General features: G+C 42.3%; 1 protein-coding gene across 2 annotated transcripts in view; it reads right to left on the bottom strand.

Annotated features, from left to right (window-relative positions):
* Positions 1-21800, bottom strand: part of IDH3G (isocitrate dehydrogenase (NAD(+)) 3 non-catalytic subunit gamma) — a 181799-nt gene extending 159999 nt beyond the window's left edge. For both annotated transcript variants that reach the window (XM_082262622.1, XM_082262623.1), the window contains exon 1: positions 21653-21800. In XM_082262622.1, coding sequence (XP_082118748.1) covers positions 21653-21730 — 78 coding nt within the window. In that variant the 5' untranslated portion in view covers positions 21731-21800. The remainder of the gene's footprint in view (positions 1-21652) is intronic.
* Between the last annotated feature and the right edge of the window lie 26 nt (positions 21801-21826).

The following is a 21826-nucleotide window of genomic DNA, read 5'->3' as shown; positions in this document are numbered from 1 at the left end:
AAAAACGCAAAGACACTATAAAGGAGAAAGATACCATCCTTATGGAGAAGGAAATTGAAGTTAAGACTTTGCAGGAGCAAAGTATGTGTGAAATGTTGGAGTTGCGTAATCAGCTGGAAAAAAGTCTTCAGTGTTTGGAAGTTACAAAAATAGACCTGCAGGAGTCGCAGGAACAGAATGTCGCTCTGAAAGCGACATTGTCTCTCAGCGACAAAGAGAAAAGTGAAAGAGAGGCTAAATTACTGAGTACTGTGTATGAGCTCACTACTTTGAGCAATGTGGTAGATGAATGGCGTGCGGACTGTGAAAGTTGGAAAGGGGAAGCCCAACGTGTCCAGCAGCAGTTAAAGGAGAAAGAAGCCTGTGTGGCAGAATTACATTCTTATTCCCAGATGCTAGCCAATGAGGTGAAGGCTCTTATGCAGGGAAAAGGAGATTGTGAACATAAGAGGGAAAAAGTAGAGGCACAGCTTCTGGAATCGCAAGTCAAGGTGTCAGAAGGTGACCGATTGTGTGCTAAGCTGTCAGAGAAGGCAAACCGACTGCAGGTTGAGTTGGACAATGTTACAAATCAGCTTTCTCAAGCAGACAGCAAATCTAGAGAAATTGCGGAAGATTTTTCTATCTTGGAATCGCAGCTGCAAGACACGCAGGAACTCTTACAGGAAGAGAGGTGTCAAAGGCTGAGTTTTAGCACAAAGCTCAAACAAATGGAAGATGAGAAAAATGGCTTCCTGGAACAATTAAAAGAGGAGGCGGAAGCAAAGAAAAACCTATCAGAGCAAGTCGCAACATTGCAAGCTCAGATAGCGGATATGAAAAAACGCATGGAAGAAAGCGTTGGTTCATTACAGTGTGTTGAAGATGTGAAAAAGAAGTTTGATCACATGCTTGGTGAAGAGAAGACTGTGTCTGCAAAATATGCAGAAGAACGCGCCCGTGCAGAAACGGAGGTGCGTGATAACGAGAGCAAAGCCCTGTTCTTGGCTTGCTCTTTGGAGGAAGCTCTAGAGTGTAAGGTTGAACTAGAAAGAGTTAACCAACAGCTGTGTACAGAAATGGAAGATTTGGTCAGCTCCAAGGATGATGTTGTGAAAAGCGTTCAGGAGCTAGAAAAGTCTAAGCGAGCCTTAGAACAGCAAGTAGAAGAGATGAAGATTCCGTTGCAGGAACTGGAAGAGGAATTCCAGGCAACAGAGGATCTGTCCCAAAGAGGGGATAGTGTGCCTGATGCAGTTTTTAAAAGGATCAGTGTTTTGGGGTCTGTCCTGAGTGAGCCTCAGAAATGTGACGACATGTGGCTTGAATCACCCCTTTGGAATAAACCGTTCCTTCAAAAACTTCAAGCATTGGAAAATGTATCATTAGAACTTCAGCAAACAAAGGAGCTGAGTAAGAAATGTGGTGATTTCTCAGTTCAGGCTGAAAACCTAGTGGAGAAAACTAAGGCTGTTGGTGAAAACGTGAAGCAAATGAATAAGTGCCTTTCAGGGAGTGTTTCCAAAATGGAACTGGTGAAAGACGGGTGGCAGAAGTTTGATCGTGATCTTGAGATGCATTCCATGTGGAATTCAGATAGAGAAAAAGAACTAGGTGACCTTGAGCGGTCAAATAGTTCAGCAGAAAGTGCATTGAAGAAACCTGTAAAAGAATGTGTTGCAGTTCCATGCTTCTTCACTGATGCAGAGAGGAGGTCTATAATGGATACCACCCAGATCGCTGGGTTCAACTGTGTTGTTGCCTTTGACCCCTATGTTGGTGGAAGGAAAGTTGATGATGTTCTGGTTGGCTACTTCTGTGAAGAGTTTGGCAAGAAATATAAACTGAATATCAAATCAAATAGTAGGCCTTTACTGCGACTCGCTCAGGAGGGCGAAAAGTTTAAGAAGTTGATGAGTGCAAATGCTTCAGATCTGCCTATGAATATGAAATGTTTGAATGATATTGATATCTCTGGGAAAAGGAACAGGGGTCACTTTGAAGAAATGTGTGACAGCCTGTTGTCTCAATTGGAAAATCCTCTGCACAGCATCTTAGAGCAAGCAAAGCTCAAGAAGGAAGATCATTCCCTTTTACAACAAAAAGTCAATGATTGTGTACAGCTGTATGGAGAGGCAACTCAAGTCACAGAGGGATGTCAAGAGTCCCTACTTGGAACAAAGCTTAGTGAAGCAAAGGTTCTCAAAGTTTTGTGGAAAACATTTATGGATTGCAGAGAGAGGCGTCTTAAGAATGTTGAAGACATTAAGACTAGCCCAATTGAGTTGCCTATGGATCACGGTCCTCCATGGTGGATTGGACAGACGGTTATGAGGGACAAGCTGTCTGACATTTATGAGAAAGCTGTCAATGAAGATGACAGAAACGAGAAGGAGCGAAATGATGCCAAAAATGCAGTTGAAGAATGTGTATATGAGATGAGAGACAAACTGTGTGGCATTTATGAGAAATCCGTCAATGAAGATGACAAAACAGTTTCATCCGGAAGCTTGAGGATAATAGGAGGCTTATCAGTGAGTCAGCAGTGCTTGACACATGCGTGCCTGGAAATCTGTGTCCCAACCCTAGGGTTGAAACAAGAGGGGGGGGTATGTAACAGGAAGTCAGCTAAATCTGGGAATGTAGTCACAGGAAGGAGATACATTTCTACCTGATTTAGAAAGTCCATTAATTAATTTAGGGTGTTGGCTACAGAGCTAGCCAGCAGGAAGTTGAAAGGCCTTCACCTGTTCAGAATGAGGGAGTTAAGGCTCTATAATTTGTTCAGAGAAATTCCTATTGTTTGCTGCCTCCAGAAGCTGCATCCTGAAGCCATGTGGGCTGGGAGCAGGAGGACAGTCAGCGTGTGCCTCCCGACAGGATGTGTGGGCCTGGGAGAAGACCCCCCGGAGTGATGTGTGCCCGGGACGGTAACCAAGGGTGAAATCGTCTCAAAGGTGAGAAGACGAACTGTTGATGTGAAAGAAACAAAGGACTGTGTTGCCCTGTGAAGCTATTATAAAAGGACTATTGAGTGTCCGCTGTAGGACAAGGAAGTCTGCCCGACGGTAGGTTGGAGACAGATACTTAGGCAGGTTCCAGTTGTGAGAAGGTAGCCGCCCACAGAGGCAAGGATTTATTTTCTGTTTTATTTTATTTTGGATGTTTTGCTGCATACAGCCTGGTGAAGAAAACACCATTTAATAAACCACACTGTTTGTTTGCAAGCACTTGTCGGCTACCTCTCTGGGAAAACGCACCCCCCAAGGGGTCATCCACACCCGCCACCGAGCTAATCCCTTACTATATATATATATATATATATATATATATATATATATATATATATATATATATATATATATATATATATATATATATAACCAAATAGATAACAGTAATAAATATATTGAAGTGGCTCAAAGTGCTAAGTGGTGGTGAAAAGTTAATCAGGTAGGGGTTAAATAAATAATCAAATAATAATAAAAAAAGTAAATGTTGTGAAAAAATAATATAAATAGAATGTAAATGAATAAGGTGCAAATGCTAAAGCATACAGGTGTTGAGGTGACAGGTATTATCAATGGCAAACAAAAGGCCATAGATAATTGTGCGAATAGCAAAAAATTATTAATTAAGGTAACACTTGCGTGACGCTACTCCTGATGACGTCATTGTGACGAAACGCGATGAGAGCGTAACCACGTAATTTGTTGGTCTGGAAAGCACATCCGGCGGTTGGAGCACACGGCGTTCCGGATACACACCTCCATACGAGAAAGTTGCGGCTCCTAATACAGATTTGTCTGATGATCTACTAGTAATGGGAGTACCTGGTGTTTTTATTTAATAAAGGAAACTTTTAAATTAGCAATACTTCACTATTGGCACTTTTCCACTGCAAGTACCGGCTCGGCTCTACTCGGCCCTGCTTGGCCCGGTTTGCTTTTCCACTGCTGGTACCGCATGGTACGGTGTTGGAACGGTTCGGTACGGTACGGTTTGCTTTTCCACTAAAGTAGTACTAAAGTTAAGTGGGTGGGATAACAACGGGGTGGGTGGGATTCTCTGACCAATCGGTGGCTAGTAGTGACTGCATGCAAAGGATTGTGGGATATGGTACCTGTTGGAACCACAATCGAGGTGGTACTGTTTTTGAGAGCCGTACCGTTCGGTTCCATTCAGTGGAAAAGCGCCGCCGTACTGTACCGTACCGAACCGTTCCTACACCGTACCATGCGGTACCAGCAGTGGAAAAGCAAAAAAGCGAGCCGAACCGTTCGGTTCCATGCAGTGGAAAAGCGCCATATATGAAGCTTCTTCCTTTACACATGACCTGGGATTACCTTACATTACCCTTGGAACACTGATGTCCACTGATGCTTAGGAGTCCACATTATACCCCTGAGAATTGATCGGAGAGGAGGACCACAGCTAAGGTGACCAGGGTCCTGGACCCCTGCTACATGGGAATGAACCCCCATTATCCAAAAGCTGTCCAGCCCTGTAGGGGTACTTAGCTCTGGTAAGCGCAGGCCATATTGAGAGGGGAGCACAGGATTCCTCACCCGCACATCCACTCCGAATCATCTCAAGAGAGCACCTTATAAAATACATAGTTTTTTGGACTTTGCACTTATTAATTGCCTATGGACTTTTTTACCTTTTAATTATTAATTGTACCACCTATTGATCCAGCACTTTAATTTATTTTTTTTATTTTTATGCTGAGCCACTTACCTGTGGACTCAGTATTTCCACAATTATCTATGGCCTTTTATACAACATACAAAAATGGTGTAAACAAATCACTTATAACTAAGTAAATATTGAAAACAGTACAGATCGTGCTAACAAAATAGTCCGAAATGTGGCTAGTGAATCACCAATGTGCAATGAACGTCCATGTTAATTAAATCAAAAGTCCATAGGTAAAGGTGCAAATATGGTGACATAAACTTCAAGCTCTGGAAGATGTGAACGGTGATTGGAAGGTGCAGAGTCCCACCACCAGCTTAGCCTCTTACCAAAAGCTGAACGTTAAGGGCATAAGTAAATGTGACCGCTCCAGGGGTCATGCAGCTTGTGAAGGAATTCCCAAAAAAACTCAGAAGGCACTCTAACACACTCGTGCTCCCTAGACTCTTACCGGACAAAGCCAAACAAGGAGCCTAGAATAATGATGATAGGTGACCCTGCCGGGAATTACTGGACTCTGGATGGCTGCTGTGGTTACTTGTGTCCGAGAGGAACAGACCCAAACAGAAAGCCTGATGGTAGACGATCCTGCCAGAAGCGACTGGACTCTGGATGGCTGCTGTAACTTCTTGTGTCTAGTTAACCTGTTCCTCATGTCTGCATTAAGGCTGTTCCTCTGTTTGGGTCTGTTCGGGTACACTGTTTTGGGTACAGTGTGGGTAGTGCAGGTACAGTATGTGTACAGTGCGGGTACAGTATGGGTACAGTGCGGGTACAGTGTGTGTACAGTGCGGGTACAGTATGGGTAGTGCGGGTACAGTATGGGTAGTGCGGGTACAGTATGGGTACAGTATGTGTACAGTGCGGGTACAGTGTGTGTACAGTGCGGGTACAGTATGGGTAGTGCGGGTACAGTATGGGTAGTGCGGGTACAGTATGGGTACAGTGTGTGTACAGTGCGGGTACAGTGTGTGTACAGTGCGGGTACAGTATGGGTAGTGCGGGTACAGTATGTGTACAGTGCGGGTACAGTATGGGTAGTGCGGGTACAGTATGTGTACAGTGCGGGTACAGTATGTACCCAAGGACCCAAACAGAAAGCCTGATGGTAGACGATCCTGCCAGAAGCGACTGGACTCTGGATGGCTGCTGTAACTTCTTGTGTCTAGTTAACCTGTTCCTCATGTCTGCATTAAGGCTGTCCCTCTGTTTGGGTCTGTTCCTCTCGGACACAAGTAACCACAGCAGCCATCCAGAGTCCAGTAATTCCCGGCAGGGTCACCTATCATCATTATTCCAGGCTCCTTGTTTGGCTTTGTCCGGTAAGAGTCTAGGGAGCACGAGTGTGTTAGAGTGCCTTCTGAGTTTTTTTGGGAATTCCTCCACAAGCTGCATGACCCCTGGAGCGGTCACATTTACTTATGCCCTTAACGTTCAGCTTTTGGTAAGAGGCTAAGCTGGTGGTGGGACTCTGCACCTTCCAATCACCGTTCACATCTTCCAGAGCTTGAAGTTTATGTCACCATATTTGCACCTTTACCTATGGACTTTTGATTTAATTAACATGGACGTTCATTGCACATTGGTGATTCACTAGCCACATTTCGAACTATTTTGTTAGCACGATCTGTACTGTTTTCAATATTTACTTAGTTATAAGTGATTTGTTTACACCATTTTTGTATGTTGTATATATGTATTTGGGTTAGCGCAACTGATTTTTTACACATTCTATATATTTCACTCTAAGGTAGCAGCACACCCTAATCCGAATCAGCGCACTTTCCTACCCATCACATATCTATGGCCTTTTGTTTGCCATTGATTATACCTGTCACCTCAACACCTGTATGCTTTAGCATTTGCACCTTATTTGTTTACATTCTATTTATATTATTTTCTCACAACATTCACTTTTTTATTATTATTTGATTATTTATTCAACCCCTACCTGATTAACTTTTCACCACCACTTAGCACTTTGAGCCACTTCGATATGTTTATTACTATTATCTATTTGGTTATTATATATATATATATATATATATATATCTCTATCTCTCTTTATCACTTGCCACTTTATTGCACATGATATATTATTTGTGTATATGCGATATAAGTGATACTATCTATTTCATTTTACTTGTGAATTATATGTGGTTATTGTACTTTGAATAACACTCTATTTATATATTACACCTTTACTGGCATAACACAGGCAGCGCCAATCACTTCACATACCCCTTCAAACATTTACCATATATCCCGTTTTAGGGCTATATCTTGAAGTGGGCTGCAGCCATCTTTTCTAATTCCTTTCATTAGCGCGGATTCCCTCTCTTCCTTTTATATTAGGGTACCTGTTTTTGACAGGTACTCTTCCCACTTCCGGGAGACGGCGCTGTCCCTCAGAAGTTCGGCCCCCTTCTCCTTCCCCCGCCGCCGAGCCAATCTGAATGCGCAGCGCGCATACGCAGTAGGGATCCGCCCGTGAAGCCGCAAGGCTTCGCTGCCAGGTTCCCTTACCGACCATGGCGGCGGCAGCACCCGACAGCTGATAGAAACATCGGCTGCGGTGCTGACATCGCTGGACTCCAGGACAGGTAAGTCTCCTAATATTAAAAGTCAGCAGCTACAGTGTGGGTACAGTGTGGGTAGTGCGGGTACAGTATGTGTACATTATGGGTAGTGCGGGTACAGTATGTGTACAGTATGGGTAGTGCAGGTACAGTATGGGTAGTGCGGGTACAGTATGTGTACAGTATGGGTAGTGCAGGTACAGTATGGGTAGTGCGGGTACAGTATGTGTACAGTATGGGTAGTGCAGGTACAGTATGGGTAGTGCGGGTACAGTATGGGTACAGTGCGGGTACAGTGTGTGTACAGTGCGGGTACAGTGTGTGTACAGTGCGGGTACAGTGTGTGTACAGTGCGGGTACAGTATGGGTAGTGCGGGTACAGTATGTGTACAGTGCGGGTACAGTATGGGTAGTGCGGGTACAGTATGGGTAGTGCGGGTACAGTATGGGTAGTGCGGGTACAGTATGTGTACAGTGCGGGTACAGTATGTGTACAGTGCGGGTACAGTATGTGTACAGTGCGGGTACAGTATGGGTAGTGCGGGTACAGTATGGGTAGTGCGGGTACAGTGTGTGTACAGTGCGGGTACAGTATGGGTAGTGCGGGTACAGTGTGTGTACAGTGCGGGTACAGTATGTGTACAGTGCGGGTACAGTATGGGTAGTGCGGGTACAGTATGTGTAGTGTGGGTACAGTGTGGGTAGTGCGTGTACAGTATGTTGTCAGGTTATCGATATATGAAAATATTAAATGATGAAATATACTTGCGACACTTACACTGACCTCAGCCTGACACATCAACCTCTGTAAAAAAAAAAAAAAAAAAACTGGCCACACACACACAATAGTATTGACCAAACCTTCAACAGTGCAAATTCAGACAGGTTTGTGTAATTAGTCAGAGACAATTGGCCATACAAAAACGTCCCCAATTCTCAAGGTTTTGTACAAAGAAAGGTGATAAAAACCTGAAAATCAAAGTTTGAAGAAGAAACTTATTCAACAGAAGAAACAAAGCAATAGACGGTCCCCATTGTTCTAGGGTGAAAACTAACTCTTCTTAAGACGCAATAGTATTGACTCAGCTGAATACATAAGCCTCTTCAACAAAATGGTGACTAGGATGTGTACATCTGTGTATGTAGATATGTTTATATATATATATATATATATATATATATATGTATACACATGTATGTATATATGTGCGTGTAGGTGTGTAGGTATATGCATGTATATGTGTATGGTACATATGTACATGTGCGTGTGTGGATATGTGTGTGTATATGTATGGGTATGTGTGTACACGCACGTGTATTAATATATCTGTGTGTGTATGTGCATGTGTGTGTGTATCCAGTTATCACCATATATTGAACTTTGTTGTTATATGTAGGGGATAGTGTTTCACTAGAATAATTCATCAATAGAGATGGCTCACCCACCAAATCACAAATAATGCTCAATGATGATATAAACTACACTAGCATGAGATATCCCTATAAATCTCTTGTACTTAAAGAATATTACACAAGGATTATGGAATTATTCCTACAGGAAATGAATACAGCTATTAATAATGACACTACCAGCAGAAAACATAATCTTGAATCAAAATATTGAAATGTTATAAAAAGCAGAAATCACCAAATCCCCAAAAATATAATTCATATATGGTTTATAGCAACTCCCACATCACATTATAGGACAATCCCATTTGCAATGATGCAACTAACTGTTAACCAATGGGCAGGTGACAATCGACTAGTCACTGCCCACTTCTGAAAACCACCACTGAAGAAACAGTCAATATTGGTTGGGGAGTGGTCATTTCAATCAATAGTTTCTGATCATATAAATAAGGACCCCGGGAAAAACAAGGGACTCTGAAAAAAAAAAAATCCTAAAAAACACGCCTAAGGAAGGACACAGGAAAAGACTGCTGCCATTTTGACCACTGCCCATTGGCTGATCTCCTGCTGAGAGACGAACTACTTTACTTTGAACATTTTCCTTGGAAGGAGTGGTGAGAGATAGACTTAATAATTTAACCCATTTACTCCCAAGATAATAGGAATTGTATGACATTGTCTGAAATTATACATATATGGTCATTTACATCGGGTAGAGCAACTCTATATGTTAATTTTTCTTTTCACTGAATCAATTGATTTTATGAATTTCAAGTGTTTGTCTAGAGTTAAGGCTGAATTTAAGTGTGTTGGGTATAATAGGGTGTGACTCTTTAAGATAAGTTCCTTTCTTTCCTACGGCCGCGGAAAGTGAGAAACTGCCTTAAGAGTGGTCAGGCATTTTGTTTTTAATATTTTAATTCACAGTTCATTTTACTTTTATCGGGTTATATTTAATTCTGTGTCTGGTTTAAAAAAAAAAAATTTAATTCTAATCACATTGTATCTGTGCAACGTATTTTGATATTGTGTGTGGAATATTAATCACCAGTAAATTTAGTTTTGTATGTAAATATATAATTATACTCGTATCTTAATAAATTATATTTATTAATTTAATTGGGAGATATTTATATATTGGTAAGAATTCACCGTAAGCGCCAAGGGCTCAGGAAAATTGTTGTGGTATATTATTGGAGGTCTGAACAAAATTGATTGGGTTTTTCTTAGTTATTAAATTATTTGCCGTAATCGGCTGGAGGCACTGCGTCATAATTTTATTGATAGTTCAGACATCGCCTTTTAGTAATAAATTAAAAATAGTCAAATTTTATACCAAAACGCACAACATATTAATTGGAGGCACGTGCTGAGATCGCTTATAAGGAAATCTTACCATATAACAAAACATACTGGTGATTGTCCACATACATTGTCAAAAATATCTATTGTCCTAGCATGGCAGGAAATCACAGTGAATCAAGTCCATCTAGGCACAGCCAGGAAGGTGAAACCATCCCAACAATGGCCACTACCCCCGCTAAAGATACTGATAAAAATCGAGAAACATTACATAAATTTGTTGATTATGGAATAGTTGAACACCTTCGTAGAAGATTAAACATAGGATGCAGTTTAGACAAGTATGTCAAGGATGAAAAAGAGCAAGCTCAGAGTTTAACTGATAATTTGTTTATTGAAGGCGGCCGGGTTTACCAACTTATAAGGGCCTATGCTAATGAGAAGGACACGAAGGTCCAAGATCGTCTCATTATGAAAACATGGCCTACTCTGTGGTTTTTGTGTAATGAATTTATCACACAAATGCCCGCCCTAAAGAAAGAATTATTGGAAACCCGCTCCCTCTTGATAAACAAAAACCAAGACATAGGATCCCTTTTAGAAAAACTCCAATGGGCTGAGACTAGAATTAACCAATCTAAGGGAATTGAGGAGGAATTACTTATCCAGGTTCAAAATAGTAAAACCCTATATGAGGAAACCCGTGTCCAATTTAGGAAGCTAAAAGAAAAATATCAAACACTTAAACAAGAAATAGAATCTTATAGACAAGAAAAAGAAACCCCTAAGAAACATAACTCTATTACTGAGGATGAAACAAACAACGCAGAAATTGAGATTCTAAGATCAGAGCAGAAAGTATTGGAGAAACGGATAGGAGATTTAACATCCATGATAAATCACGAATTAATGCATCTGGGTGATAATCGTGAACAGGAAATAAAAAGAGGGGGATCTCCATATCAGCGGGAGAGACAGGTAAGGTATAGCCAATCAGAGTCTGAGTATGGGTCACCCCCTAGGCTTCAAAGGTACTCCCCAGAGTATACAGATGAGGAAATGGATAGGGCTTCATATAAACAGGAAAGGAGGCCCAGGGTCCTTTTTAAAAGATATGACACCCCCAAAATCATCCGATTTTTAAAAGAAACTGTTCCTGTCTTTTCTAAGAAAGGATCCCCCGCCATCACTGACCATCTAGGAACATACGAACGTACCTTAGAAATCTTAGGCATTGAGGACGATCGTACAAAAATTGATTTGCTACCTTGGGTATTTGAAAGTAAAAACAGACAATTCTTTGATTCGTTAAAAACCCTGTATGGTCAGTCGTGGAAGGAGGTTAAACATAGGTGTCAAATGGAGTTTGGACCATATAAAACTACAACGTCTGCCAAGGCTGCGGCCTATAATCTAAAATGTGGTCATAATCAGAGCCCTACAGAGTTTCTGGCATTACTGAAAAATGCCTATTTTCTGGCTGAAAAGGATCCCAATCCTGATCAGTCTGAATTCAAGACCTTATTTTATGAAGCATTACCTGCTTATATAAAATTAGGTCTTGCACAAGACTTTAGGAAAGGACGCTCCCTGGATTGGTTAGTAAGGGAGAGTGACTACCTTTTCTCAATCCAACAGTCCAGTGAAAGTGGGGTAAAAAGAGAGGCCCAGCAGAACCCTAAAATAGTAGCGGCCACTACCATGCCCCCTCAACCTTCGGGTGAACAGACAGAGAGAAAATCTTATGCAGAGGCAGTCCGAGATGGAAGGCCCAGTAGACCTCCCGGAGTCGCACCACGACTCCAGCCAACGGTGAGGGACAGACAGAGGCCACGTGGGTACAGTAGTGAAAGTGAAAGGGGTCCACAACACAGAAAGGGCAAGAGGGAATATTCCCAGGGGTTCCAACCTGATTTCAATCGAGACTCCAATTTCAATAGGGATCCCGATTTTAATAGGTACCCCCCCTTTGACAGAAACTCCAATTTTAATAGATACTCCAACTTTCACAGAGACCCCAATTTCCATGGGTATCCCAGATTCCAAAGAAACCCCAACTTCCGTAGATACAACAGATTTGGCAGAAACCCCAACTTTAACCAGGACCCAAACTTCATGAGAAACCCTAATATTATTGAGAACCACAATGACCATAGGTCGCCTCCTGACCAGGAACGAGAGGGAGCACCCCGGATTGGTGCAGTTCCCCAAGTTCCCCAAGGTCAAGGAGAAATACAGGGACCTCCGAGAGAGAGTTCCCAGCATCGGGGCCTGAGGAGTGGTTATGAGTCTGAGACATCTACCCAGTCCCATCCGGAACGTAATAGGGTCAGACAAAATAGGGCAACGTACCAAAATACCCTCAACCAACGTATAGGACAAATTGAGGAGCAGGTGAATCAAATGGTCGGACAAATGACACAATTCATGAACACCCAATCTAACAACCCATCTTTTTTAGGGGCAACTCCTGTGACCAACCAAAGGTCACAGAATGCATAGACCTCCCCCCGATAGGCCCAGAGGGGATAACACTGTATGCAGCAAAAGGGGGCGCATGCTCTACCCCTGATGTGCCCACAATTGAGAAACATAGTCATAGGGCCAGGGAGGATCAAATGTTGGTTGTTAATTCCCCTCCTGCCTTGCAGTGTTCACTTAACCCCTCTAACCTAGCCGAGCCATTGGGGATAGTCATAAATGACCAGTCTGACGGAGCGCACCCCACTCATTGCGCTTCCGTCTTGAGGAAGTCCAACAGGCAAACCAGAAGGAATAATAAGCGCACAGAATCTGTGACGTGTGGTGAGATCAATGCTGATTGTAAATTATTGACAGGTTCCCAGATCTTCAACCATGCCAATTTCATGTGTGAGTTGAACGAATCTGATGGGAGATATTTCACTACGGTGAAAATACAGGATGCCAGTGATCACCCAATTTTAGGCCTAATTGACACTGGGTCCCAAGCCACAATCCTGTCAGAGGAACATTTTAATCGAGTAACAAACTCAATGCCCAAGAAACCAAAACTTAGGAGCTTTGATTGTTCCCTGGTAGGGGTAGGTGGAGAACCACTAGAAGTTAGGGGTACTGCCTGGCTTAAACTTAAATTAGGTAATAAGGAACTTAGGCACCCTGTTATTATTGCCACTCTCCCACACCATCACATGATCATTGGAATAGACCTTCTTAAAAGGCTCAACACTATTGTTGATTGTGTGAACAAGGTATTGTGGTCCCAAGTCAATACACCAATTAAATATGAGAGACTTCAGACTCCCCATTCCCGGCAACACTGCCACCTGGTGGAAGAAAGGCCTGGTTCCCTGGAAGTTCATTTCAGAAATAGTCAATTACCTGATGTAACAGTCATCCAACCTGACCACAAAAGCCTTGAAGTGGGAGGAGATGACCATGTGTTTAAAATCCCCTGTGATAAAATAAAAGAGATCTCCCTCCTAGATAATGTACTGACCATGTCTTTCCATCAGGAGAATAAAATTAGGAAAGGGGGAAACCACGCTCAGTTCCTAACAGGAGTGGAAAGGGTTAGCAGTGATCTATTTATCCCTATCCAGATAAATGGTCTTAGTAGGTCAAAATATGCCAAACTTGATTTAAAGCAAGAGCATAGCTTTGTGAGCCATGGGCTCTTAAAACATATGACTGAGATAGAAATGATCCATTTATCCACTCCTCAACGTCATTGGATTTCAGACGCCATTGATGATTCGGAGGATTATAATTCCATTGCTAGATGCCTGTTAAACATTACCATAGGTAATAAGACAACCACTCACGTGTTCATAGTCTTGGACAATCCCCAAAACCAAATATATATCGGCAACGACTTACTGCATCGGTTTGCCACTCAAGTCGACTTAATCAATGACTGTTTATGGAGTCGACTAAAGGGGGTCCCTGAGGGATACCAGGATGTAAATTTAGCCCTGAAATTCCAACAGCAGATGCCTTATGCTGTTGAGGTTCAGGTAGCCCAAGAAATTATCGTGCCCAAAGGCAGAAATAATTTTGTACTCCCCGTAAAAATAAAAAGGGGACAAAGATTAAAAGGGTCAGATGCGCTAGTATGCATATCCCAGAGAATGCAGGGGGAAGGACTAAAAATTACCCACACGCCTCTGATCAACACGCATCAATCCCCTATATACATCTACATACACAACCTCTCAAATCAGGACCTTAGCCTACCCAAGGACACCATTATCGGTCTTGCGGTAGAAACGGGGTATTACACATTTGGGGTCACTAACCAAGTGATTGGACTCATACCTGAGGAATATTTATCTGAGGAGCAATTAGTTGAACAATCGTTCAATTCTTTACCCGAAGGTATGTTCACCATTGAGTCCATTTATCCCTTTGATTCTAAGGATGGTACCTGTAGAATTGAAGAGACATCCCTTGTCTTTGATCAACCGATTAAAGAACAAGAGTGCCCCAAAGGACATGAATGGGAGGAAAGTGCCCGATATACACCTAGTGATTTAACCACCAGACTTGAAGAGGCATATGAGATAGGGCAGCCTGAAAGCTTTCCTGGATTCAAAGAGATAGTTGAAGAGATAATAGCACTAGCAGATGCATGCTCCAATGATCTCGAGCGACAATTGCTCCGCGAACTCCTCTTTGAATTCCAGGAGATCTTTGCCAAGGATTCTTACGATTGTGGGAGTACCGAACTCCACTTCGCCAGAATCCAGACTGACCCAAAGGCCCCACCAGTGTTCGTCAAACAATATAGACTTCCTTTGGCCTCCTATGAGTCTCTAGCCGAGATTATTAGGAAGCTAAATGAACGGGGTATAATTAGGCCCATCCACAGCTCCTATAATCACCCCATCCTGGGTGTTTTGAAACCCAATGGACAGTGGCGCTTGTGCGCTGACCTCCGACAACTAAACAAGCGTGTTTACATGTCAGGATGGCCTGTACCATACATAGACCAGTGTCTTGCCCAACTCCAAGGGTCCCAGGTATTCACAGCCCTTGATTGTGCCCAAGGTTACTGGACCATTAAAGTCAGTGAAGAAGACCAGTATAAACTAGCTTTCAGTTTTGGGAACCAGCAGTTCTGTTGGGTTCGTATGCCTTTTGGGTTTATCAATTCTGGCCATGAATTCGCTGTGTTTATGCATAAGGCTATGCCAGATGCCCTAGAGCGAGGAACACTGGCGTATGTTGATGACATCCTAATCAAGAGTACTGACATGACCAAACACCTTACAGAACTGCGACATGTCCTAGGCCAGTTAAGATCAGCCGGGGCGAAATTGTCTCTACAAAAAGCCCAGTGGTGTCGCACACGTGTAAATTTCTTAGGCCATGAAGTTACTTCGGAAGGTCTAAATCCCCAAAAGAAAAAGGTTGAGGCTGTGCTAAACTGTAAGGTCCCTACTAATCTGAAAGAGTTGAGATCGTTTCTAGGGATGGTAAACTATTCCCGTAAGTTCATTGACAACTACGCCGAAATAAGCAAACCGCTTCTTCATCTGCTAAAGAAAGACATTGGATGGTCGTGGGGTAAGGAACAGGAAGACGCTGTAAAGGAAATGAAGGTTCGTCTGACCCAGGCTCCTTGCCTTGCATATCCAGAAGGAGGTAAACCCTTTTATCTTGAGACAGGGTACACGCAGGTAAGTATGAGTTCTGTTCTTTACCAGAAACAAGAGAATGTCAGTAAGGTTATTGCTTACGCTAGCAAAACATTGTCCCCAGTAGAGATGAAGTTTACAGACTGCGAAAAGGCTTTATTATCCACGGTGTGGGCATTACAGAATTTCCGCAGTTATATTCAAGGTGAAAGAATTATTGTTGAGACCGCACACCAACCTTTACAGTATTTACAAAGTGAACGTATCAGGGATGGAAATGTGTCTAATAGCCGCATCACTGCTTGGACTTTGTCCTTGCAAGGATGGCCTCTGGAAGTTCGTTATAAACAGAACAAGAAAAGTCCAGTAGCCCAGGGCCTTGCTGAGCTCCATGACTGTTCAGCCACCAATCCCAGTAAGGGAGACCCGGACGCTGACTTTTTGGAAGAACAACTGTTGTCTCCCTATAAAGTTTATGATGAAGAGTACTGTAAACGGTTGCCGTGTGTATATGTAGATGGTTGCGCCTATCATCATAAGGATGGAGAACAGCTCCAACTAGTGGCAGGTATTGGGATTGTATGGACCCAAGGTGTAGCCCCAACCTCTGTGGGATACAAGCTTGGATCCAAAAGCAGCCAAGTTGCTGAACTCGCTGCCATTCTAAAAGCTGTCGAGATGGCCATAGAATATAACCTAAAAGAATTTTCCATCATCACCGATTCCAATTATGTTAGGAACAGTTTTGTTGAATATCTTCCTAGGTGGAAAAGGAACCACATGCTAAAAAGCAACCAAAAACCCGTTAAACATGGTAGGTTATTTTGCCAAATAGACCAGCTGGTAAGGGAAAATGACATCACCTTGTATTTTAAGAAGACCAAGGGCCACTCTAAAGTCCTAGGTGCCGAGAAGGAAGGTAATGATCTGGCTGATTCCCTGGCCAAAGAAGGGGCCATAACAGGTGAATCACTAGATATTGATAAATTTTTGGGGGCAGTACAGTTAGAAGCTGTAACTAGACAACAAGCCGGGGTGAGCAAAGATGCAAATGTGTTACAATGGAGTCATGATGCCCCCAGTGAAGATTTAATTACAGCTCAAAAAGAAGACCCAATAATTGGCTTATTTTATAGACACCTAGAAAATTCTGACCAAAATCCCATTAGCCAAGGGGATGGTACCGGTAAAGAGGATTTACGCATTTTAATGAAGTCCAAATCCCAGTTTGCATTGCATCAGGGATTGTTGATACGCACATCAAAAGGGAGTATCCAACAATGGGTAGTTCCACTTAAATTTAGAGGGTTAATGTTGCAACACGCCCATGACGCTCCCACTGCCGGGCATCGTGGGGAGAAGATCACCTATGAGATCCTTCGGGATTATGCCTACTGGCCTCATATGCTGCGTGATGTGAAGGCATACTGCCAAGGCTGTTTAATATGTCCCCAATTTCAACCGGCTTCACCAACCCATCGGGCCCCCCTTCAGAAAAGGGGGATCTGTATGCCTTGGTCAGACCTTCAAATGGACTTCATTGGACCTGTCACTAAATCTTCACGAGGGAATCGGTATATGTTAACCGTTACATGTTTATTTACCAAGTATGTTGAATGTATTCCAGCGCCAAACAATAGCTCTGATACATGCGCTGCCTTATTAATTAATCACATTTTTTCACGGTTTGGTCTACCCCAGAGGATAGAATCCGATAGGGGTTCACATTTCACTAGTGAAGTGATGACCAAACTGTGGAAAATATTGGGCGTGAAAAGGAAATTGCATATCGCATATCGGCCCTCCTCTAGTGGTGGAGTAGAACGGTACAATCAGACAATTGTCAACATCCTAAAGAAATTTGTTAAGGAGACAGGCAAAGACTGGGATGTTAAACTTCCCCTAGTCTTGATGGCCTTAAGGGCAACTCCGAGTACGGTCACAAAAATGTCCCCTTTCGAACTCATGACCGGAAGGCAGATGGTATTGCCCCAGCACTTATTGTACCGCACTACAGATCACAATTTGGTCAATGCCACCACAACACACCAATACATAGAGGATCTGCGAAAACATTTACAGTATGCTTTTGCCTTTGCCCAGCGAAACATTGAAAGAGCCGCAGTTGGCGCTAAAACCTACTATGACCTTAAAACCACCAAGAAGGAGTACGAGATTGGGGACAAAGTCTACCTATACAATTTTGCGAGAGACCAGGTCAAGGAACGGAAATTCCTTCCATCTTGGAAAGGTCCGTTTAACATAGCTGATAAGATTTCCCCCGTAGCATATAAATTGCACATCCCTCGGAATGGTGAAATCAGTGAGAGATGGGTGCATATAAATCAATTGCGTGCTTGCCATCCCAAATCACAATTACAGCTGTTGGGAGACTGAACCACGCACTCCTCTTGGATTATGGAAAGATCATAAGGGCAGAAAAAGAATTAGGGTGAATCCACATTTTGCTTTACAGGGCTATTTTTATATATATGTATCTGATACTAAAACTGTTTATTTACCTACTATAGTGTATATAATGATGCCCCAGATGACAGCCAAACTGGTAATCGGAAGTGCTAGCGACCAGACCCTAGCAGGAAGCCCTGATGATGATCTGATGTATCAAACCAGAAACCTGTCTGCCAGCGATCACTCAAGGAAGGAGGACCAGATATCCCGAAGGAGAGACCTTCCCACGAGAATGTCCTGGAGTCCTGCTATGTGGAGCATCCTGGGTATCCTGCTGTGGATATGTCTACCAGGCCAGGCCGGCCTCATCGCCCGACCAGGACCTTCATCGGGAATACTTGTCCAAGAAGCACCCGGATTCATCTTGACTGACAAACGAATCATCACCCAAAAAGTTTGCACAAGTGTGGATCCAAGGACCTACACCGGAAAATGTTTTAAACCTCAGCATATCCCCTGAAATCAAGGAATAGTACGCCCTACACTCGAAAGCAATACAGACTCGTCAGTGGAATGTACCATAATGATCCATAACCTGCCTATTAGTTGATTTCCCTGTATGATGCTGACATACATGCAAATCAAAAAGGGGGATATGTCAGGTTATCGATATATGAAAATATTAAATGATGAAATATACTTGCGACACTTACACTGACCTCAGCCTGACACATCAACCTCTGTAAAAAAAAAAAAAAAAAAACTGGCCACACACACACAATAGTATTGACCAAACCTTCAACAGTGCAAATTCAGACAGGTTTGTGTAATTAGTCAGAGACAATTGGCCATACAAAAACGTCCCCAATTCTCAAGGTTTTGTACAAAGAAAGGTGATAAAAACCTGAAAATCAAAGTTTGAAGAAGAAACTTATTCAACAGAAGAAACAAAGCAATAGACGGTCCCCATTGTTCTAGGGTGAAAACTAACTCTTCTTAAGACGCAATAGTATTGACTCAGCTGAATACATAAGCCTCTTCAACAAAATGGTGACTAGGATGTGTACATCTGTGTATGTAGATATGTTATATATATATATATATATATATATATATATATATGTATACACATGTATGTATATATGTGCGTGTAGGTGTGTAGGTATATGCATGTATATGTGTATGGTACATATGTACATGTGCGTGTGTGGATATGTGTGTGTATATGTATGGGTATGTGTGTACACGCACGTGTATTAATATATCTGTGTGTGTATGTGCATGTGTGTGTGTATCCAGTTATCACCATATATTGAACTTTGTTGTTATATGTAGGGGATAGTGTTTCACTAGAATAATTCATCAATAGAGATGGCTCACCCACCAAATCACAAATAATGCTCAATGATGATATAAACTACACTAGCATGAGATATCCCTATAAATCTCTTGTACTTAAAGAATATTACACAAGGATTATGGAATTATTCCTACAGGAAATGAATACAGCTATTAATAATGACACTACCAGCAGAAAACATAATCTTGAATCAAAATATTGAAATGTTATAAAAAGCAGAAATCACCAAATCCCCAAAAATATAATTCATATATGGTTTATAGCAACTCCCACATCACATTATAGGACAATCCCATTTGCAATGATGCAACTAACTGTTAACCAATGGGCAGGTGACAATCGACTAGTCACTGCCCACTTCTGAAAACCACCACTGAAGAAACAGTCAATATTGGTTGGGGAGTGGTCATTTCAATCAATAGTTTCTGATCATATAAATAAGGACCCCGGGAAAAACAAGGGACTCTGAAAAAAAAAAAATCCTAAAAAACACGCCTAAGGAAGGACACAGGAAAAGACTGCTGCCATTTTGACCACTGCCCATTGGCTGATCTCCTGCTGAGAGACGAACTACTTTACTTTGAACATTTTCCTTGGAAGGAGTGGTGAGAGATAGACTTAATAATTTAACCCATTTACTCCCAAGATAATAGGAATTGTATGACATTGTCTGAAATTATACATATATGGTCATTTACATCGGGTAGAGCAACTCTATATGTTAATTTTTCTTTTCACTGAATCAATTGATTTTATGAATTTCAAGTGTTTGTCTAGAGTTAAGGCTGAATTTAAGTGTGTTGGGTATAATAGGGTGTGACTCTTTAAGATAAGTTCCTTTCTTTCCTACGGCCGCGGAAAGTGAGAAACTGCCTTAAGAGTGGTCAGGCATTTTGTTTTTAATATTTTAATTCACAGTTCATTTTACTTTTATCGGGTTATATTTAATTCTGTGTCTGGTTTAAAAAAAAAAAATTTAATTCTAATCACATTGTATCTGTGCAACGTATTTTGATATTGTGTGTGGAATATTAATCACCAGTAAATTTAGTTTTGTATGTAAATATATAATTATACTCGTATCTTAATAAATTATATTTATTAATTTAATTGGGAGATATTTATATATTGGTAAGAATTCACCGTAAGCGCCAAGGGCTCAGGAAAATTGTTGTGGTATATTATTGGAGGTCTGAACAAAATTGATTGGGTTTTTCTTAGTTATTAAATTATTTGCCGTAATCGGCTGGAGGCACTGCGTCATAATTTTATTGATAGTTCAGACATCGCCTTTTAGTAATAAATTAAAAATAGTCAAATTTTATACCAAAACGCACAACAATGTGTACAGTGCGGGTACAGTATGGGTAGTGCGGGTACAGTATGTGTACAGTGCGGGTACAGTGTGTACAGTATGGGTACAGTATGGGTAGTGCGGGTACAGTATGGGTAGTGCGGGTACAGTATGTGTACAGTATGGGTAGTGCAGGTACAGTATGGGTAGTGCGGGTACAGTATGGGTACAGTGCGGGTACAGTATGGGTACAGTGCGGGTACAGTATGGGTACAGTGTGGGTACAGTGCGGGTACAGTGTGTGTACAGTGCGGGTAGTGCGGGTACAGTGTGTGTACAGTGCGGGTACAGTATGGGTAGTGCGGGTACAGTATGTGTACAGTGCGGGTACAGTATGGGTACAGTGTGTGTACAGTGCGGGTACAGTATGGGTAGTGTGGGTACAGTATGTATACAGTGCGGGTACAGTGCGGGTACAGTATGGGTAGTGTGGGTACAGTATGGGTACAGTGCGGGTACAGTATGGGTAGTGCGGGTACAGTGTGGGTACAGTATGGGTAGTGCGGGTACAGTGCGGGTACAGTGTGGGTAGTGCGGGTACAGTATGGGTACAGTATGTGTACAGTGCGGGTACAGTATGTGTACAGTGCGGGTACAGTGCGGGTACAGTGTGGGTAGTGCGGGTACAGTATGTGTACAGTGCGGGTACAGTATGGGTAGTGCGGGTACAGTGCAGGTACAGTAAGTGTGAACTCCACTTTAATGCTTGTGTCAGACTGCATGATATTTGTGATGCATTTTCTTTTTATATTGCCTATAAAGGGAAAACTTCAGCTGTTGTAGCAGAAAATAAAAAAGAGATTGCATTTCTAATGTCACCTCCTATAAAACTACTGCTCCGATAGAGAAACATTATAAATATACAATGCATTTAGCAGCCCTAGAAGAAAATACATGGAGAAGGAATGCAATGGCTGTACTTCAATGTGACCCCTACCTGTTGCCTGAATCCGGCCCTGACAGGCAGAGGAGACAGAAGGAACCTGGAACAAGCAGACAGCGTCCTGCCAGCCATGGTGAACGATTCAATTCCAAGGACTGACAAATGACTTTTTCAGCAAAGCGATGCTATCCAAATGCCCCGCCTTAACATCCTCAGTGCGCATGCGCT

The sequence above is a fragment of the Pelophylax lessonae genome, assembly GCF_965119305.1.
Source record: "Pelophylax lessonae genome assembly, chromosome: 7".
Lineage (NCBI taxonomy): Eukaryota > Metazoa > Chordata > Amphibia > Anura > Ranidae > Pelophylax > Pelophylax lessonae.
Note: the sequence above shows the minus strand (reverse complement) of the source record. Positions and strands in the feature narration are given on the sequence as shown.